Raw genomic sequence first — 19454 nt, forward strand, 5'->3', positions numbered from 1 at the left:
TTTATACTTAAAAGGATCACATCTTGCTGGAAAAAGGGTATTCCTTTTCTGTCCATTTTATTGCAGTGAGTTTGTGATCCATGACATATTAATGAATTTGGACAGGATATAAAAATGTAAACTGGAAGCAAAGATTAAATAAACTGATGTCGTTCATCTGTAGTCTTGCTGCTTTTCATGGGGTGATTCATATCCAAGAATGAGTCATAAATGAGGGCCATTTGTGCCTGGAATGCCATGGCCCCAGGAACTGAGCTAGAAGCAATAATATGCTTCTGGCTGCTTCTGCCAGGCAGGAAAAGGAATTGTATCCCAAGTGCAAGATGGCTAGAAAATTATTCTCTTTTCAGTGAGGAGTTTCTCTCTGTTCACTGTAGAAGTGAAAAAATTGGGAGAGACAAAACTTGGGTTCATTATATTATGTTGCTGATATCAAATAATTAACCTGGCAAAAAGGGATTGTATCCCCTCGACAATGTCCCATAATTTTGTTTCTCTACCAGGTCATTGAGGGCAATGATACAGTTAATACGGGGGGAAGGGTGAAGATGAAAGGGGAGAGTGCAAAGAAAGTCGCACCAAGTGTGACACACACAGTTACCTGCCAATAGTTAACTCTCAGCACAATTGTTATTAGAAGTAACAGACTCTTCGGCAGGCTTCCTAGTCCAATTCCAGCTTTCCATGTTTTACTCCTGAGTGGAGAAGCATAGGTCCCTCTGTCTTGGGAGACAACCATTATCTCTGAACCTTCATCTGTATGAGTACTTAGGTGGGTTTTTTGTAATTTATATTTTTAGAAAAATACTCGAGCCCGTTGGAAGGAAGCCATCATTCCAGGCCACCTAAATTCATACACCATCAAAGGCCTGACCCCAGGGATGATCTATGAGGGTCAGCTCATCAGTGTGCAGCAGTATGGCCAGAAAGAGGTGACACGCTTTGACTTCACCACCACTGGCACCAACTCCGGCTCCAGTGTACCAGTGAACAGTACGTGCCGCACTCCCTCGTGTCTGCATGCACACCCTCGTGTCTGCCTGCACTTCTCTGAGTTACACTTGTGTCAGTTCTTCCATGGCTGGCGCCCCCAATTTTGAAAAATGGTTGGCTGTGGGTGTTGGCAGTCCATCTTCTCTGGCTAACATACCCTCTCTCCTTTCATCACTCACTAGGCAACACTGTAACAGGAGAGACTACGCCCTATTCTCCTTTCGTGACCACTTCTGAATCTGTGACTGAAATCACAGCCAGCAGCTTTGTGGTCTCTTGGGTCTCAGCTTCGGACACTGTGTCAGGATTCCGCGTGGAGTATGAGCTGAGTGAGGACGGTGATAAACCCCGGTACCTCGGTAAATGAGTGTTTTGTCCTGTCAGTTCTGAATGGCTTCTGAGAACCATGTTTGTGGTGGACATCGTCCAGGAAGGCGGCTGTGAACTTCAGCACAAGTAGATAGTTCAGAATGAATATATCATGTTTGAGAAAGGAAGCCCACTGCTCCAATAGAGAGCTCAGCTGGGTTTCCTGCTCACATTTCTGAGGTCCCTCTATGGGTTGTAGGATGTGTGTCCCTGGGCACAGGTTCATACAAGAAAAGTATTTTATTCCTGGAAGTGATTGCCACTGTGAGGACCGCAGTGTAAAATGTTAGTTTGGGGTATGCACAGTATTGGTATTTATGCTTTTCAAATTCTTAAACAATGAGATGCCTTTTAAAAACTTCATTGTGCAATCATAGAGATATTAGATGTTCATTGATCAATGAAATGTTTGTAAAGTGAACACGCCCAGCTCGAGAAAAAGAATATCTCTCCTACCACACTTCTCCATCATCTTCTGCCTGGAATCCCCTTTGACAATAGAGGCCTATTTTGACAAATGTGGAGGTGGATTACAGAAATGATACCTCTTTAAAGAAAAAAAAATGGAAATAAATAATTTATCCCTGGGTGCACTGATAACTGTTGATTAACCATTGGTATATTTCCTTTTAGTTTTTTTCTTCATGATACATATATAACTTTTCAAATACCTCCTACAGACTCTGAAGTTATTGGATGAATGGTTTGCTCTGGTTGCTAACCTTTCCTATTTATTTTAAAGATCTTCCAAGCACAGCCACTTCTGTGAACATCCCTGACCTGCTTCCTGGCAGAAAATACATTGTGAATGTCTATGAGATCTCTGAAGAGGGAGAGCAGAGTTTGATTTTGTCTACTTCCCAGACAACAGGTACATGTGTACAATGTGGTGTGAAAAGAATCTCTTTGGCCTCTGAAAGGGGCCTACAGCAATATCTCCCAATGTTACCCTCCTTTCTCCCTTTCCTTGTTAGCACCTGATGCCCCACCTCACTCCTCTGTGGACCAAGTGGATGATACCTCAATTGTCGTCAGCTGGAGCAGACCCCAGGCACCCATCACAGGTCAGCTGTGCCCCCTTTGGGCTGCCACATTAATCCTGCTGCTGTACGCGGGGAGGGAGCAGATCCTCACCCGGACCAGCACATCACTTCCATCTCCCTTGTATTTATTACACTACTGTAGAGATGTGTGTTTGAAAAATTAATGAAGAATGTGATTATTTACAGCCCTACTTTTTTATGGATCATTTCCCCTTGAATCCATTTTATCGACCTCCTACTCATGTGCACACAACCTCTAAAGCCAGCTTGCTGATTTTTCTAAGCTGAGCATTCCCGTGGTAGAAGGGAAAGTAATCTGAAAACCTCACTCTAAGACTTACTCTTAAAGAGGTAGCTGAGTTGCCTTTTTAGCTCATTAGGTGATTCAATTGTCTGAAGTCCTTAAAGGACACGGACAGGGTTGAACTAGTCTGTACGCAGGTGGTTCGTTAATTGTCACCATCCAGAACTCAGAAGAAATTGCCATGTAGCATGACTCCTTTCACCTCATGGCTTCTCTAATAGGCATTTATTAAATATCTTGGATCTTTAAGGATGATATTGATTGCTAAGAAGGTTTGTGTGACTGAGGGGGTGTGAAGGTGGGGAGCAAAGAAGAGGCCTAATGGGCTATGATGGAAGATTGTGGGGTGTGGTGTGATATACTTCTGAAAAGCTATGAAGCCATACTCCTAAGTCATAGTAAAGCCAACACTACCTTAATAAAAATTTATATCTATATATATATTTTAAGATTTTGATTTATTCATATAGAACTGGGGTACAGGCCAGAGATGCGAAGGGTGAGAGGATTCACCAGAGACAGAGAGGGGAGCAGAACAGGCAGATCTACGAAGTACACTGCTGAGGGGAGCAGCGGGTGGGTCAGGAGAGGTCTGCCACGCCATGTGGATCTCCTCCGGGGCAGGCGAGGGATAGAACTCATGTGGAAGTGGCTTACGCTTCTGTATCCTACTTTTTCCTCATGAATCTGCAGGATACAGGATCGTGTATTCACCATCTGTAGAAGGTAGTAGCACAGAACTCAACCTTCCTGAAACTGCCAACTCCGTCACTCTCAGCGACCTGCAACCTGGTGTTCAGTATAACATCACTATTTATGCCGTGGAGGAAAATCAAGAAAGCACTCCTGTGTTCATCCAACAGGAGACGACTGGAGTCCCCCGTTCAGGTAAAGCAGATATCCCCTCACCAGCCAGTATCTTGTTTCTTAGGGTTTAACAAAGTAGCTTCTTGGAGTTCTTTACCTTCCATTAGCCTCCTGGGCAGAATAAGATGTGTCAGATAAAAGAATAACTGTCTCTGTTGAAGGTTGGTTTGTCTCTGTCAACAGTAACTCTTGGCAAGTGATCTTATAGATTAGTCAATCCCTTGATTTACTCAGTTTGATGGACATGTCCAAACTCTTAAAGGGACTTATCAAAACCTTCCTCCTGATTAAAAACACATTTTCCTGTAGAAATGGCAGGGTCAGTTCATCTGTCACTCTTAATAAAATGATTCAGTGAAATAAATGAAGACCAACACTTTTTCTTTTCTGCTGTCAAACTATGCTATATATATGTGTACTTTAAACCTCTCGCTAGTATAGCTTATGCTGGAAATGGCATCTGCTTTTATACTTTCATACTTAAAGACTTAAAGCCTCAGCTCTTGCAAGGTAAGCACTATCACCAAGCCATGAAAACAGCAGCAAATCATAGTCTCTGGTTAGAGACAGCTTTAAATTGCTCTGGAATGAGAAGCACTGTGAATTAATTGCCTTAATATGCATCCAGGAAACTGGCTTTGTAAACACAAGCTTCAGCAGGATTGCTAATCTTAGATGCTTGTCTCTTAGATGCTGTGCCTCCTCCCAAGGACCTGCAGTTTGTGGAAGTGACAGACGTGAAGATCACCATTATGTGGACAGCCCCTGAGAGCCCAGTGACGGGATACCGCGTGGAGGTGATTCCGATCAACCTGCCTGGAGAGCATGGGCAGAGCCTGCCCGTCAGCCGGAACGCCTTTGCAGAGATCTCGGGGCTGACTCCCGGGGTCACCTATCACTTCAAAGTCTTCGCTGTGAACCAGGGGAGAGAGAGCAAACCGCTGACGGCAGAACAGACCACCAGTAAGTCCTGATCTTGACTCTGACCTACACCCCACATGTTCCACCCTCCCTTCCAGCCGGGGATACATGTGTAGCGTGTGGCTTATGCCCAGGGTTGCAGCTACAAATAAGAAAACGTTCAGCCAATGAGGGAACCATCATGGACATAAAGCATGTTCAACTCAGACAAGCTCCTCAGATGCCAAGCAGTAATTTATTTCCCAAATACACATGCCAGTGCGGAAAGAATTAAGACAACCTAATTTTGATATTGATAATGGGAGCTTGATTGACATTTTGAGTACATTTTAGTGTAAGTAAAACTATCTACATCAAACTTCGATTGTAGGCTCATAATGATTTGATAATACAATCATTTACAAAAATGTAATTGTGGATGGAATATTACTCAGCAATTAAAACAGCAAACTCATGCCTTTTGCAGCAACATGGATGGAGCTGGAAGGGATCATGCTTAGTGAAATAAGCAAGAAAGAAAAAGAAAAATACTGGATGGTTTCACTCATAGCAGGAGCATTAAGGACCAGGGAGAAAAAAATAATAATAATGAATAACTATATACCAAAGACATTTTATGGGGGTGGAGTGGAAGTGCACGGACTGTGATGATGGCATATGGGTGATTGGGTGATGGGAAGTCCACGGAGACTACAACTGAGATGGAAAAAGACACAAAATGATATAAAAATAAACTATTATAATATTCAAAAAATAATAACAATAAATAAACCTTAAAAGTAATCTGCAAACAAAAGTAATTGTGAAAGCATTTAGTATTTATTAAGAATCAGGTCCTCTGCTCATTTTTTTACAAGCATTATTCTCATTGAATCTTCATTTTGACCCAGCAAGGAAATTCTTACTATTTTCCATGTCTTGTCTGACACCACATTCTCAAACTTGTGAGAGCACAGAGCTAGTTCAATGAGGCCAGAGCATACAGACCTGTTTTTGTTTTTTCACTCCAAAACCCATACTTCCAATTATTACCTTGACTACCTCTTAAACATTTACTTCAGCCAAAAATGTTTAAAATCATTCAGGAAAACTGCTACATATCATACTTTCAAACACTCACAACAAATGTGATTATTTCTAATGGCTCAAACTCACCAGTGTCTTGCCGTGAGCCCAAGGTTCTGTGACTGTTGTTATTGTCTAATTTGAGTGAGCATGAGAATGTGACATATTTCTCCGGAAAAGGACCATTCATGCAATTTAAAAAAATCAATACATTCAATAAAAAAATTCATAGGAAGTAAGAAAATGTCTTAAAAATTTGGGGGAAAAAAAGCACCTTTTAATTTATGTAAAGGTAGAATTCACATTGGTTTACATTGGTTTATATTTTGAAGTATAGGATTCCCCCCCCTTCCGTACTTTCTTGCCCTTAGAGGGGTCACCCTTCTTTACTTGACTCCTTTTTGTTTCAGAACGATGTAAAACATGGCTTTCTTAAGTGTGTGTGGTTTTGTTTTTTTCAATGCCATTGCCATAATGCTAGTATAATTTCCGTGATGGGAAAGTCCTGCTGGAAAATTAGACTTTCCATGGGATCAAAGTCAAGTAAAAAGGGTCAGCAATTTCTCATGACTGACACCAAGCGTTGCCAAGTTCTATGTCTCTCTCCATGGCTTAATATTTCCAAGAGTTGACTTTTACTTAGCTTGAAACTTGCCAAGAGAAAACGTTGACAATTCAACCAAGCTTTAGGATTTCCATGTGTTAATTCCTGAGACTCAACTATTTCTCGATCTGTTTCTTCTTCATTTTCTAGAACTGGATGCTCCCACTAACCTCCAGTTTACCGACCAGACCGACTCCACCGTCATGGTCAGCTGGACTCCACCTCGGGCCCGCATAGACGGGTACCAAATAAGCGTGGTCCTGACCCGGGGGGGACAGCCTAAGCAGTACAGCGTGGGGCCATCGGCCAGGCAGTACCCCCTGAGGAATCTGCAGCCTGGGTCTGAGTACACGGTGACCCTCGTAGCTGTGAAAGGCAACCAGCAGAGTCCCAAAGTCACCGGAGTCTTTAATACTCGTAAGTCAGAATTTCAGTATGATTCTTTGTGGTGTCATGGCTTCTTATACATGTGCTGTCCTTCAACCAGTTTTTCTAAAGTTAACTTGAAAATTGAATATGAGGTTTAAATTAAAAATTAATTTTTTTAATTTAAGGGAAAATTGAATATGTTGCTTAGAGAGGGAACCATGGACCACTGCTGGCCCCCGTGAACTGTTGGTTACTGACAGGAGCTCCTGCCGGAGCATAAATCATGAAGCACACTGGATAGCTCAGTAGATTTTTTTTTTAATTAATTTATATTTGCATACAGAACTGGGGTACAGACCAGAGGTACAGGGGCAGTGAGAGGATTCACCAGAGGCAGAGTGGGGAGCAAAACAGGCGGAGGACAAAGTATACTGTGGGGGGGAGCAGCGGGTGGGCCAGGAGAGGTCTGCCACTCCATTATGGATCACCTCTAGGGCAGGGATCAAACTCATGCTGAAGTGGCTTTAGCTTCTTATTGCTGTGCTTTCACCCACTGCACCACCAGGGAGGGTAATTATCAGTAGATAATTTTATAGAAGCCAGATTTTCTTGATGAAGGAAGCAGTGTATTCTATGACTTTATGTTTCTTAGTTTAAGGCTCCCAGTTATTTGAAAGTTGGATGCTATTGTATTACATTAAGTTACCAGATTCTAGTTAACACAAGAAAATCAGCACCTATGTCTAGATTCTACTATTTTAGGTATCAAATGATAGCAGCAAGTGTAGAATAAAACCAGCTACCAGTTGAATAGAAACCAATAGAACAGGAAGCCAAGTAAATCGTTTCTTTCTGAGTCTGAGACAGATTAAAATACTTCTGCAGACAGAAGAGCTTTTTAAATGTTTTTTTTTTAATCTTAAAATTACTTTTGAAATTCCAGAGGGAAAAATATTAACAATAATTTTGGTCATATCTGTCCTTTTGCTCAACATTTTATGGCAAGTGGCCTTAAATCACTTCCATAGTTATAGAACAGTACGCACTGTAATCACAAATGGATTTCTATTAAATACATTTCATTTACATTACAAAGAATTATGGGATCGCTTATTTCTAGCTGAGCATTATTTGTTATTTTTAACTCAACATTTTGAGTTACAGGAGCTCCTAACCTTGCACTTTTTCAGCAATAACAAACTACTTTGCAGTTTTTTTAAAGCTTTCAACAAATCTTCCACTTTGACTATTTTCAAAATGTAGATGTTAAAAGTAAATCTAAGCTTAGCTTGTAAATCACTATGGTATTTATTTCCCAAGGAAAATTGTACAGATTCATAATGTACAAATACATGTCCATTTGTTATATTTGGTGTGTGAAGGTGGACTAGTGAAGCTTTTTCCTTAAGTAACTGGTAACCCTAAGCAAGGAATATCTGCTTTTTATATCTAAATGTAACTTGAAATTTTGCTGTTTTATATTGTGTTCCTTAAGATACTCTAAAATCTATTAATATGAAATCATCAATATCCTGTATTCTTGTAAATATCTTTTTTTTTAAAGATTTATTTATTTGTGCATACAGAGCTGGGGTACAGGCCAGAGGCTCAGGGGCACGAGAGGCATCACCAGAGACAGAGTGGGGAGCAGAACAGGCAGATCGACAAAGTACACTGCTGAGGGGAGCAGCGGGTGGGTCAAGAGAGGTCTGCTGTGCCATGTGGTCACCTCCAGGGTAGGCGGGAATCGAACTCATGTGGAAATGGCTTTAGCTTCTCAGTGCTGTGCTTTAACCCGCTGCGCCACCGGGGAGGGCCATAAATATCTTCTTTATAGATGTTCTTTACTGCTTTTGAATGGAGATTTCAGTAAATATGGTCTTATACTGACTTAACACATTCTATATTTAAACCATATTGTTATCTTTTGTACTCCTTAACATAAAATATCTTTTACATTCTTTCCTTTGTTGAACAGAATGCCTACAAATGAAAAGGCATTTTTAATCTAAAAATTAAGTGGAATGGGTGAGTGAGTCAACATAAGTTATTTCTAATCTAATTCTGGAGACTTTGATACATTGGATGTATTGTGTTATACTCTGCACAATATATAAATATCATAGTTACATTTGAAGTGCTGAGAGTCAAAACTGATTTTATTGGATAAAGAATAACAGAGTCTTGAACATAGTGTACATTCAAAAATTATTTGCTGAACTGATAATTTATGGAGGAAAGAATGATAATGAAAACAGTTCAGCCAAGCTTTGATTTAAATAAACTCCCACAAGCAAGTTCTACAACTTCATTTGAACTTGAAGCACTCCCGCAGGCTGTCACCATCAGCAGGACTTGCGTATTTCTGAAATTGCCTTAAGTTTCTGTAGTTTTATTGTCTTATCCAGCTGAATTCTGGGAATAATTTCTGGGTTTTATAACCCAAATTTTTATAACCTAAATTTGTCATATCAAATATGAGAAAAGCTCATTATGAGGCGGGATGCCATTATGGGGGAGAGTTCAGTGACTCCTTTTTAAATAGGGCAAATTTTAATTCTTTAATAACCAGTCTGTTCTTCACCCAACAAGACCTGCCAGGACCCATCCCAAATACTTACAATTACATCTTTTGTTTGACATCAGTTTGTGGCTTTGTGGTTTGGATCATTTCCTGTAATGGTCTTCCTGGGAAGACAGCAACATCTTAAATTAGGGAAGAGTCTTGCTGGCTGGCTCAAGCAAAAGAAAACATCCAGTCTTAAAGTCTAAGGTGGTTGAAAAGAATCTAACTTGTAAAAGTGCTGAGATTTTCACAACTGTTAAGTGAGAGAAGTCAACCACTATCTGAAGTATTTGTTATAGCCATTAACATGATCACGCAGGGCTGACCATAACATTCTGGCAAAGTCAGCAGCAGCCAAGTGGTATATGATTTCAGAGCCACTGGGAAGCCACCACGGGTCAACAGTCCTAGTTACCTCCACCTAAATAGTAACATACTCACGAAACAGGTCACTAACCCAGTGGTTCCTCAACTCAACCATTTAAACAGTTATTACCAAGTAGCCCACACACGTATGTTTTTCCACACTTTATTATTTAAATAAATTTTTAATTGCCCATTAAAACCAGGCTATAAAAAACAATGGAAAATTACAATGCTGGACCCGAGTTCCCAGATGACAAAGAAAAGACAACTTAATGGAGCTGAATAGAGACTAGAGTTTTGAGACATTTATGCCCCTCAACTCTAAATCTGGAGGATCATATTGTCTCAGCCCTTCATACATAATATGCTTCAGATGATTTGTGTCGCACATTAAAGATGAAGAAACACTGACCTCCAAATTCTCACAATGAAGGCACGGATGTTAATTCTGAATCCAGAACTAGTTGGCTCAGCTGAACTTCTCCATGAGAATACTTTTTGTCTAGTTTATGTGATTGTGATTTCAAGGTTTGACCACATGCATTGATCTTTGGTTCACAGTGCAGCCTCAAAGCTCCATTCCACCGTACAATACAGAAGTGACTGAGACCACCATTGTCATCACCTGGATGCCTGCTCCAAGGATTGGATTTAAGGTAAATTGTAGATGGTCCTTATTCCTGTGATCCAGCCTGCAGGTGCCCTGTATTTCTGGATTTGGTAGAAATAAGATGTTCAGGAATCAGGAGACCTACATCTTGTTAGCTGCTTCCATTCACAGCTCTCTGACCAGGTGGTCCAAGCAGAGCGATACTTCTTCTGCTCTATACATACTTCTTCCTCATTGAATTCCTGGAGTATGGATAGAGGCAGTGAACGTGCTTTGGAAAGGATAAGAAATCAGTGTGGAGCTGTTATCTCACTTTCTCAATTCTCTCCCCCCAGGGAGCAACACTTAACAATATACAAGGGAAACTCCATCTGATGTGTTGTTCTAAATGAGTACCAATAAGTTCATGAAAGCCAATTTAGGGAGAGCAATTAAACTCATAGTCACTTAAAAATCACATTTTCATACAATTGGTTTCATCTTGTCTTGCTGAGGCCCCATGGGTAAATCTGTTAATAGAACTTAAGATTAAGGTCTTTTCTGTAGAGATCTGGATTCATGTTCTTTAAAGTAATGATACTAATGAAGTGATGAATACAAATGAATAAATTTGAAAGGACTCCTTTCTTTGGCATACAAAATATGGAGTGAGAAATATTTATTATGATTAGAAATTAAGACTGAATCTTCATGACTGTGTGTTTAAAAAAAATAAAGCACCAAAGATCACTTCCTTTTTGAGGTATATAAATGGCCACACTGATGGTATGTTATTTATTTTTGAAAAACTCTTTTTTAACATTGCCAGTACATTTTTTAAATTTATTTTATTACTGTCATTGCCAGACACTGGAACCTATAAAGAATGTCTATAGAGTTGAACACTATTTGATGACACCATATTGCTGAAATTTTTGAAATAAAATCTTAAAGGGATTTAAAATCATGGAATTTTCTTCTGTAATGTGCCATCTAGTAGTTGAGCGTATGAATGTGCTTCTCAACGGAGTGTTTTTGCAGTAGAATGTGTTACAGGGACTGATACCATTAAATGTCAGTAAAAAAGAGAATTGGGTGTGAATACTCATTAAAGTGCATGGTAGAGAATTTCTTCTAGCAAAAAGAAAGTGGAAATGAACTGCTGTGTAACTCAAAGCCCTATATGCATCAGATTAGTTCAGCAAATGAAAAAAGTGTCTAAAGATATTTCTCTGGCACCTTCCATTACCAGCCACCTAAATATAGTTTTGGAAGACACTTTCCAGTTCAGGGAATTTCTAGCTTAAGACCCTAAATTGTTCCCCAATAAAAACACATTGTGCAGTTGTTCAACTGACATTCTTTTAGGCCCAGACACATCCTCTCAGAAGCATCCAACTGGTAAATTTTTGTCCTTGATGCTTGCTTTTCTTCTAGCTGGGTGTACGGCCAAGCCAAGGAGGAGAAGCTCCAAGAGAAGTGACTTCAGACTCAGGAAGCATTGTTGTCTCTGGCCTGACTCCAGGCGTGGAATACATTTATACCATCACAGTCCTGAGAGATGGTCAGGAGAGAGACACCCCAATTGTTAACAAAGTGGTGACACGTAAGAGGAGTTTTCTGTCTCTTTTTTTCTGGTTTTTAGAGCTGTTCCACTTTCTAAACTACCTAGTATCAATATCACCCACCTTTTTTAAAGATTTACTTACTTATACATAAAAGAACTGGAGTTTAGGCCAGAGGTGTGGGGACAGTGAGAGGATTCATCAGAGACAGACAGGGGAACAGAACAGGCAGATGTAATGAAATACACAGATGTAATGAAATACACTGCTGAGGCGAACAGCGGGTGAGACAGGAGAGCAGTCCTGCATCATAGGTGGGTTAGTTTCCTTGCTGGGGATCGAACTCAGACCCTAGTGGTGATAGAACTGAGATTAACCCCTACACTACCAGGGAGATCCCCAGTGTCACTTCTAACAATTTCCTAGGGGAAAGATCCATTCCTACTTAAAGAACGGGTGCATCTAAATTTGGAATAGCAAGTTCAATTTATGCCATGTATTTCCTGGCTTCAGAAATGTTCTTTCCAAGTCAATAATTTGTATGAATTTACCTGACCCAACCGAATGCCAATATTATTGCAAAGTCATTAATTGTTAAGAAAATATTATCAGAAAATTGCTGCCCACTATGGTTTCATAAAGTAATATCTATATTTTTACTGATTCTTTAGAAAGAATGAAAGAGAAAGGGAGGCGGGGAGGGAGTGAGGAGGAGAGAACATTGCACAGGTCAAGTGCTTTGTTGATTTTACATTTTAATTTAAAATTTTCTCGCTTCATAGCATTGTCTCCACCCACAAACTTGCACCTGGATGCGAACCCTCACACTGGCGTGCTTATTGTCTCCTGGGAGAGAAGCACCACACCAGGTGAGCCTGGATGGGTCTGAGGGCAAGTATGCCCCCCCCACCCCAACAAAGGTTTGCCAAATTGTTCCTGTCAGAGAAAGATAGAGTCAAAATTACAAGTAGTCAGCTCTCCATAAAAAAGAACAGGAATATTGGAATGTCCATCCTAGAGAAACATGTCAACTGTTTTGTTGCTTATTTATTTAAATCACAGGATGCACTAGGATTTTCATTAGGCACTAGGTTGTGGGGGAAGCAGATCCTTAACTAGCTATGGAGAATCTTGAGACCTGAGTAAAGCATTCTAGAAGGTGACTTTTCTTTAGTGGTGTTCAAAATTTCCAAACAAATAACTAAAGTCATCTACATAATTTTCCTTTTGTGAGCTAGCATGTAGTCTTAAGTTTATTTTTGCAGCTTCACAAATTTTATTCTGGGTTTCATTAGTTCTATAAATGAGTTTATTTTATAGACTGAAAGAATAGACTCAAAAAAATGGACTTAATACATAGTCACATATTTTAAGTATACAGATTTGGGGTTATAACAACCTATTTGAACCTTGTTTTTAACTTTTCAAATGAAAGAACAGACTCAAAAACTGGACTTATTCATAATCACAAATTTTAATATTACAGATATGGGATTATAACTTATTCTATTTGAACTTTGTTTTTTTGTTGTTGTTGTTGTTTTATAGATTGTATTTATTCATACAGAACTGGGGTACAGGCCAGAGATGTGGAGGGTGAGAGGATTCACCAGAGACAGAGCAGGGAGCAGAGCAGGCAGATCTACGAAGTACACTGCTGAGGGGAGCAGCGGGTGGGTCAGGAGAGGTCTGCCACGCCATGTGGATCTCCTCCGGGGCAGGCGGGGATCGAACTCATGCGGAAGTGGCTTAAGCTTCTTAGTGCAGTGCTTTAACCTGCTGCGCCACCAGGGAGGGCCCTGAACTTTGTTTTTAAGGTTTTAAATGACATTTTGTCTGATATTTTTGTTCATACCTATGAAAATTTACAAAATTTTCTAAAATGGGTAAAGATATCTATTGTGATAGTCAAATAGCATAATATATCACAGCAGTGACAGGAGAAATTTTAGGTATTCTTGTCTTTTTTCCCAGCTCATGTAAAAGTCTCTCTAAGTGAGAAATGTCACCTAAAATTAATTGTAACATTTAATATTAAGTATTCTGGGAAATCACTATTGAGAATCAAGATACTCATTCTGAATTAACATCACTGGGTATATTTCATTGTAGTTTTTTTTATAACAGTTCTTAACCTATGTGTGGGCACCTAGTTAACTACCTCTAACTCTGATAAGAATGTGAAATCACACAGAAATAACTAGCTCCTGATGCTTTTTCATCTGCCTCTGGAAGTAGAATGATTTTGGGCATTTTCATTTTCAGTGGAAATATTGTTAAAGCCCACATTTCCTGTCAAATTACTACATTATATCTAGTCAGGTTATAATGGTAAATTGGCAAGTTTCATGCTTGTTATAAGTTCAGCCATTCATATTTACTTTTAATGAACAGCTCATCTTGCCTCTCTGGTTCATCACTAGAAATTGTGATGACCTGAACATTTATTTTTCATATCCCTGGGTTTCATTGGGTATAGCCCCTAAATGTTCTCCCTGTTCCCAATGACAAAATATGCCATCACTTCCTTGTCCTTTGGTAAGTTTAACTTAAATATACTTTCTTGTTCTACTTTCCGTCTATCCCAGGGACCTCTAGTGAACTGTGTGATACGTTGAATATCTTCCTCCTCCTGCTGAACGCCCTTCCTGCTCTATTCTTTTGATTCTTGAAGCCCTCAGCAGTTAATCTTCTTTCTCTAGAATCAGCATCACTACTTTTGTTTTCCACTTTTTCTCTTTTCTTTTTTCCCCTCTTATAAATCTCCTATGTTCAGATTTATAAATAAGGAGCACCTGTTTGGCACCTATGCCTAAAGTTGGGATCCATTCCATGGTAACATGAGTAATTTCTCAGCTGTCCTGCAGGTACACAGCCCGTTAAAGGAAAGCAGGGTAGTGTGTAGAAAAAGCGTGGAATTTGGAGGTAGAAAAGCCTGTGGTCATCGCCTATCCTTCCAAGATTATTTTTAAACTTGAGGCTATTAAATACCTGCCTCAAAGAGTCGTTGCAAGAGCCAAATGGTTGAAGGGTCCTCTTTTAGTACCAGGTCCTCTCTCCATTCCGCTACTGGGTCCATCCTTGGAAACAACCTCCGAGTTGTGCTCCGAGTTGTAAGGACTCCTTGCAGTAACTTCCTCCTTTTTGTTCTCTCCAGACATCAGTGGCTATAGAATTACTACCACCCCAACAAATGGCCAGCAGGGATATTCTTTGGAAGAAGTGGTCGATGAGGGCCAGAGTTCCTGTACTTTTGAAAACCTGAGTCCTGGCATGGAGTACAATGTCAGTGTTTACACTGTCAAGGATGACAAGGAAAGTGTTCCTATCTCTGATACCATCGTCCCAGGTAATGAAAAAATAAGCTGTTATCCTCTGAGTGGCAGTTTCAATCCGAGTAGGGATTAACATCTTAATCCCCAAAGGTTGAGTGTGTCAAATATATTTGAGGTTTAATTCTGACCTCCCAGCGACACTCTCCAAAATCATGAAGTCAGAGCAACTATTTGGACAAATGCTTGCTGTTAACCCTGCTTCGCTGTCTGTGCTTCACCAGGGGGCTGTCTCTGGGGTGGGTATGTAATGGAGTGGCGGTCACGGCATTAACTCTGTTCTGTCCGCTCACGTGGAAATATGACTAAAACAATGTCAAGTGTCTGCACTCAGTACTGACAGCTAAAAGTAATGTGGTAAATGCATCCCATCAGTACATTTGTGCCTGAATTGACAGTCTCTACCAACATTCCACAGTTGCCTGTAAAAGACCCAACTCTTCATCTGGCAATTCAAACCCTCCTTGGTAAAATAAAAAAAAAAAAAAAAGGAAGTAAAGGTTACACCTTTCATGTGTGTATTCTTTCATGTGGATAGAGAGCCAACATTGAAAAGACCTGTCTAGGGAAAGGTTTGTTATTTGGCTAAAACTGGATTTTTTTCATGAAATTAAAGCATGGGACAGACTGTGTTCCTCTTTGCACTATACCTAGAATGCTTTTACCAATGCTAATTAAATAACTTGGATGGTGAATTAAGCAAAATATCGGCCTTGACCTGGGATCCTGGACTATCTTTGAGTTGCGTGGCTTTCCAATGGCACATTTGCCTCGCACATTCATAATGCTGTGCATAGTTTGGGCATGGTCGTGAGTTTTTGAATGAGGAAAGAAAAGCTCATCCACTGATTTTTTTTTTTTTTATCCTTCTTCATGCAAGCTTCCTTATTCTACTAAAACGGTTTTAGAATTTTTTACACATTACTTACTTACTATATCCTTTCTAGATTTTGACATTGTAAACAGGCCTGTCAGATTTAGGAAACTGAGAGATTCAAACTGTACTGTTTAGAGACAATTTCAAAATGCAAGAAAATCCCTAAAAGAATTACTGTAAGCTTTTTTATTCTCCCAGGGAGGCAAACTGTTCATGATGAACTGCTCATGATGCTTAGAGAGTCTTCTTTTCAGATAAAATGGAACAAAGTGCAAATTACCATCATTGCTTTATCTTTCCATCAATTTTACCACTAGTAACCTGATGTACACTGCTTTATTTTTTCCTCTTCTTTTGCCCCTCTCCTTTGCTTTGTAACTCAATAGAGGTGCCCCAACTCACTGACCTAAGCTTTGTTGATATAACCGATTCAAGCATCGGCCTGAGGTGGACCCCGCTAAACTCTTCCACCATTATTGGGTACCGCATCACAGTAGTTGCATCAGGAGAAGGGATCCCTATTTTTGAAGATTTTGTGGACTCCTCAGTAGGATACTACACAGTCACAGGGCTGGAGCCGGGCATTGGCTATGACATCAGCGTTATCACTCTCATTAATGGCGGAGAGAGTGCCCCTACTACACTGACACAACAAACGGGTGAATTTTGAAAACTTCTGTGTTTGAGACAAGAATAGTGTTGCATGTTGCTGCCAGTCACTGTGGTTAAATATGGATATTATGAGGAGAAAACCAGCAATTTGCCAAAGAGGAAGAAAGGGTGAAATGGGGGGTATAAGGAATTGAATACACATGCTAACCTGATGGAATGGAGACATGCAAGTAGCCCTGAGTGCACTTTTGTTTAAGCCACAATGTGGATAATTCTAGAGGAATAGAGATATTTGGTCTACCAAAGACAAAATGGCAAAGATTCATTGAACTTGCCAACCTGGAGTTTTATGTCTTTTTCATATCTCATATGAATCTCACTCATTGTGTAATGAGTACCAGTGAGTCATAAGAAATAGACCTCCAAATGTACCAGCATGTTCTTCCTTGATAGAGTTAATAAACTCTACCATGTTCCTCCTTCATAGTGAACTTCAGTGGGACTAAAAACCCATTGAAACTGATGACAGAACAGTAGAAGGGGATTGTTTTGAGGAGGGAAGAAAGGAAACTGGAACTTTCTAGATGTCATTGCCATGACACAGTAAAGAAATTCCTCTTTAACCACAGTCTGGGGATGAGCATGCAACATTATGAAGGTTCTCTGCCCTGCATGGTAAGAAACATGCTGAGAACCAATTTGCATGAGCTCTTTTCACTTGTAAGTAGAATTCACTGAATGAACCTGTAACTAAGCCAGTAGTTGTAGTTATCTCATATCAAGGAAAATTATAGGACCCTCTTGTCTTGTTGTCTGTGTGCATGTGTATCCTTGGAGAGTACTGCTGTGTTTCTCTTTGCTGTGTGGTAACTTAAGCCTCTTCAGCCTGGGGTCAAGTAATCAACATATTTGAATGTAAATGAAAATTATTTTTAAAATACATTGATGCATTGATGGCAGAAAGGTTAAAGGGGCCTAACAGTACTGTGTTTAGTGTTTTGTTTTAACAGTAGTCCACTATGAGCTAGATTAGATTTACATTAGACTATTTGCATGAGTATGACTTGTTTCCCTTATGCATGAAATACCAGTTTCACCTTTAAAGTTATTTCTGTTAGCGTTTATCTTAAATGTCCACTAACTTACTCTCCCTTCTTGTTTGAAACCAGCTGTCCCTCCTCCCACTGACCTGCGATTCACCAATATTGGCCCAGACACTATGCGTGTTGCCTGGGCACCCCCTTCATCCATTGAGTTGTCCAGTTTCCTGGTGCGCTACTCACCTGTGAAAAATGAGGAAGATGTTGCAGAGTTGTCAATTTCCCCTTCAGACAACGTAGTGGTCTTAACAAGTAAGCAGACAAATGTATCTGTTAATAAATTCTAAGTTAGAGCAAAAGGAAAGAATTCTGAGTTCTCTTCCAGGAGCAATTAAGCTATGACAGTTCTACAAATGAAACCTCACACCAGATGTGCGTCTCTGCTAATCTTGAAGGATCTCATGTTTATGGCTATTTTATTATTTTTGAAATCTATAACTTTTGAAAAATCATAGTGAAAAAAACACTAACAGTGAAGTTCGGCTTCAAAGTCTGCTTCTAAATAAGCACATAAGAATAAGTGATTGTCAAGAGAAAGTATATGACCAAGTGTTTAAAGAGAAAAAAATTGAGGATTTTATTCCCATATTTTTTTTTTTTATAAGATTTATTTATTTGTGCATACAGAATTGGGGTATAGGCCCGAGGCTCAGGGGAGGTGAGAGGCTTCACCAGAGACAGAGTGGGGAGCAGAACAGGCAGATCGATGAAGTACACTGCTGAGGGGAGCAGCGGGCGGGTCAGGAGAGGTCTGCCACGCCATGTGGTCACCTCCGGGGCAGGCAGGAATCGAACTCATGTGGAAGCGCCTTTAGATTCTCAGTGCTGTGCTTTAACCGCTGCCCCACCAGGGAGGGCCTATTCCCATATTTTTAAAAAATATATCAACAGGTTATCTAGCAATTGAAATTTTAGAAACAGTGACTAATTATTCATGATGGATCAGGATGCTCTTCTGAAAAAAAAACCTGGAAGTTTAATTTGTACTTCAAAAAGTATCTTTTGTTGGAGGGATTTCTCTGAAGCTTGAAGGCTTAGAAAACAACTGACATTAAAATAAACAATGACAGTTTATGGAAATTGTACTTTCTGGTACCTACTCTTTTGAAACAGACATCTTTTATGAAAGAAAATAAGAGTAGGCTGCAACATGGCCATGTTTCGTGTAAATGTTGCTTCTCATCATTTCCACTGTGATAGTAAATAGAAAAATGAGAATAGCAATAGCTTCTACATAAGGGGAAAATAGCTCCATTCGCTTACATTACCAAATGGTGGTCTGAAAACAAACTCTATCTTTCACACCATATTTTAAAGAATGAGAGACAGCTCAGCATTACCACAGTCCCTTCTGCTCATTTTCTAACTGAGAGTGAGAATATCAGTGGGGCTGTTGTTTCTGCTCTGAACACTCTGGAATCAATAGTTGCACTCCACTCACTACACCGGAACCTTCCTTAGGACCCCTGTCTGGCCCATCTTAGCCACAGAACTGTCACACGTTCATCATCTAAGATTGTATTCTGGATCCTGCTCTAGATCTAGGTCATTTTCTCTCCCTCACCCCTGCCAGATGCCATCATTATCCTATTTTATAGATGAAGCAAGTGAGTCCCCAGAGGCTCAGTAAAGTGTCCATGGCTGAGCAGAGGAGGACAGTGGCATCCACACACTGTAGCTTTCCAGTCGGGTGGTTTTCCAGACCTACAGAGTCCATTGAAGAAAGACTCAGAAGAGGAGAGTGGGGTGGGGTCTAGGAAGTAGGAATTCAAAACTTAAGACATTTATTCTACCTTCCTGGGCAACTCAAAGAGGATGACACCCAGGAATATGTCTATGACTTCCTTAAGTATTCTGGTTTTACCTTAATGGGGTAGAGCCAATTTAGAAAATAATTTTGCTGAAAAGTTTT

At 40.0% G+C, this 19454-nt stretch overlaps 1 protein-coding gene across 12 annotated transcripts in view; it reads left to right on the forward strand.

The window, feature by feature from the left end:
* The window catches only part of FN1 (fibronectin 1), a 66832-nt gene that overhangs the window by 22999 nt on the left and 24379 nt on the right, over positions 1-19454 (forward strand). For 6 of the 12 annotated variants that reach the window (XM_004674316.2, XM_012726797.1, XM_012726806.1 and 3 more), the window contains exons 14-26: positions 801-993; positions 1176-1352; positions 2105-2233; positions 2337-2426; positions 3403-3597; positions 4267-4539; positions 6317-6583; positions 10029-10123; positions 11494-11662; positions 12404-12490; positions 14779-14970; positions 16217-16489; positions 17612-17794. In XM_004674316.2, coding sequence (XP_004674373.1) covers positions 801-993; positions 1176-1352; positions 2105-2233; positions 2337-2426; positions 3403-3597; positions 4267-4539; positions 6317-6583; positions 10029-10123; positions 11494-11662; positions 12404-12490; positions 14779-14970; positions 16217-16489; positions 17612-17794 — 2323 coding nt within the window. The remainder of the gene's footprint in view (positions 1-800; positions 994-1175; positions 1353-2104; positions 2234-2336; positions 2427-3402; positions 3598-4266; positions 4540-6316; positions 6584-10028; positions 10124-11493; positions 11663-12403; positions 12491-14778; positions 14971-16216; positions 16490-17611; positions 17795-19454) is intronic. The other 6 variants (XM_012726812.1, XM_004674320.2, XM_004674318.2 and 3 more) reach the window with 1 other exon arrangement.

This window comes from Condylura cristata, unplaced genomic scaffold (genome assembly GCF_000260355.1).
Source record: "Condylura cristata isolate star-nosed mole 26May11 unplaced genomic scaffold, ConCri1.0 scaffold00002, whole genome shotgun sequence".
Lineage (NCBI taxonomy): Eukaryota > Metazoa > Chordata > Mammalia > Eulipotyphla > Talpidae > Condylura > Condylura cristata.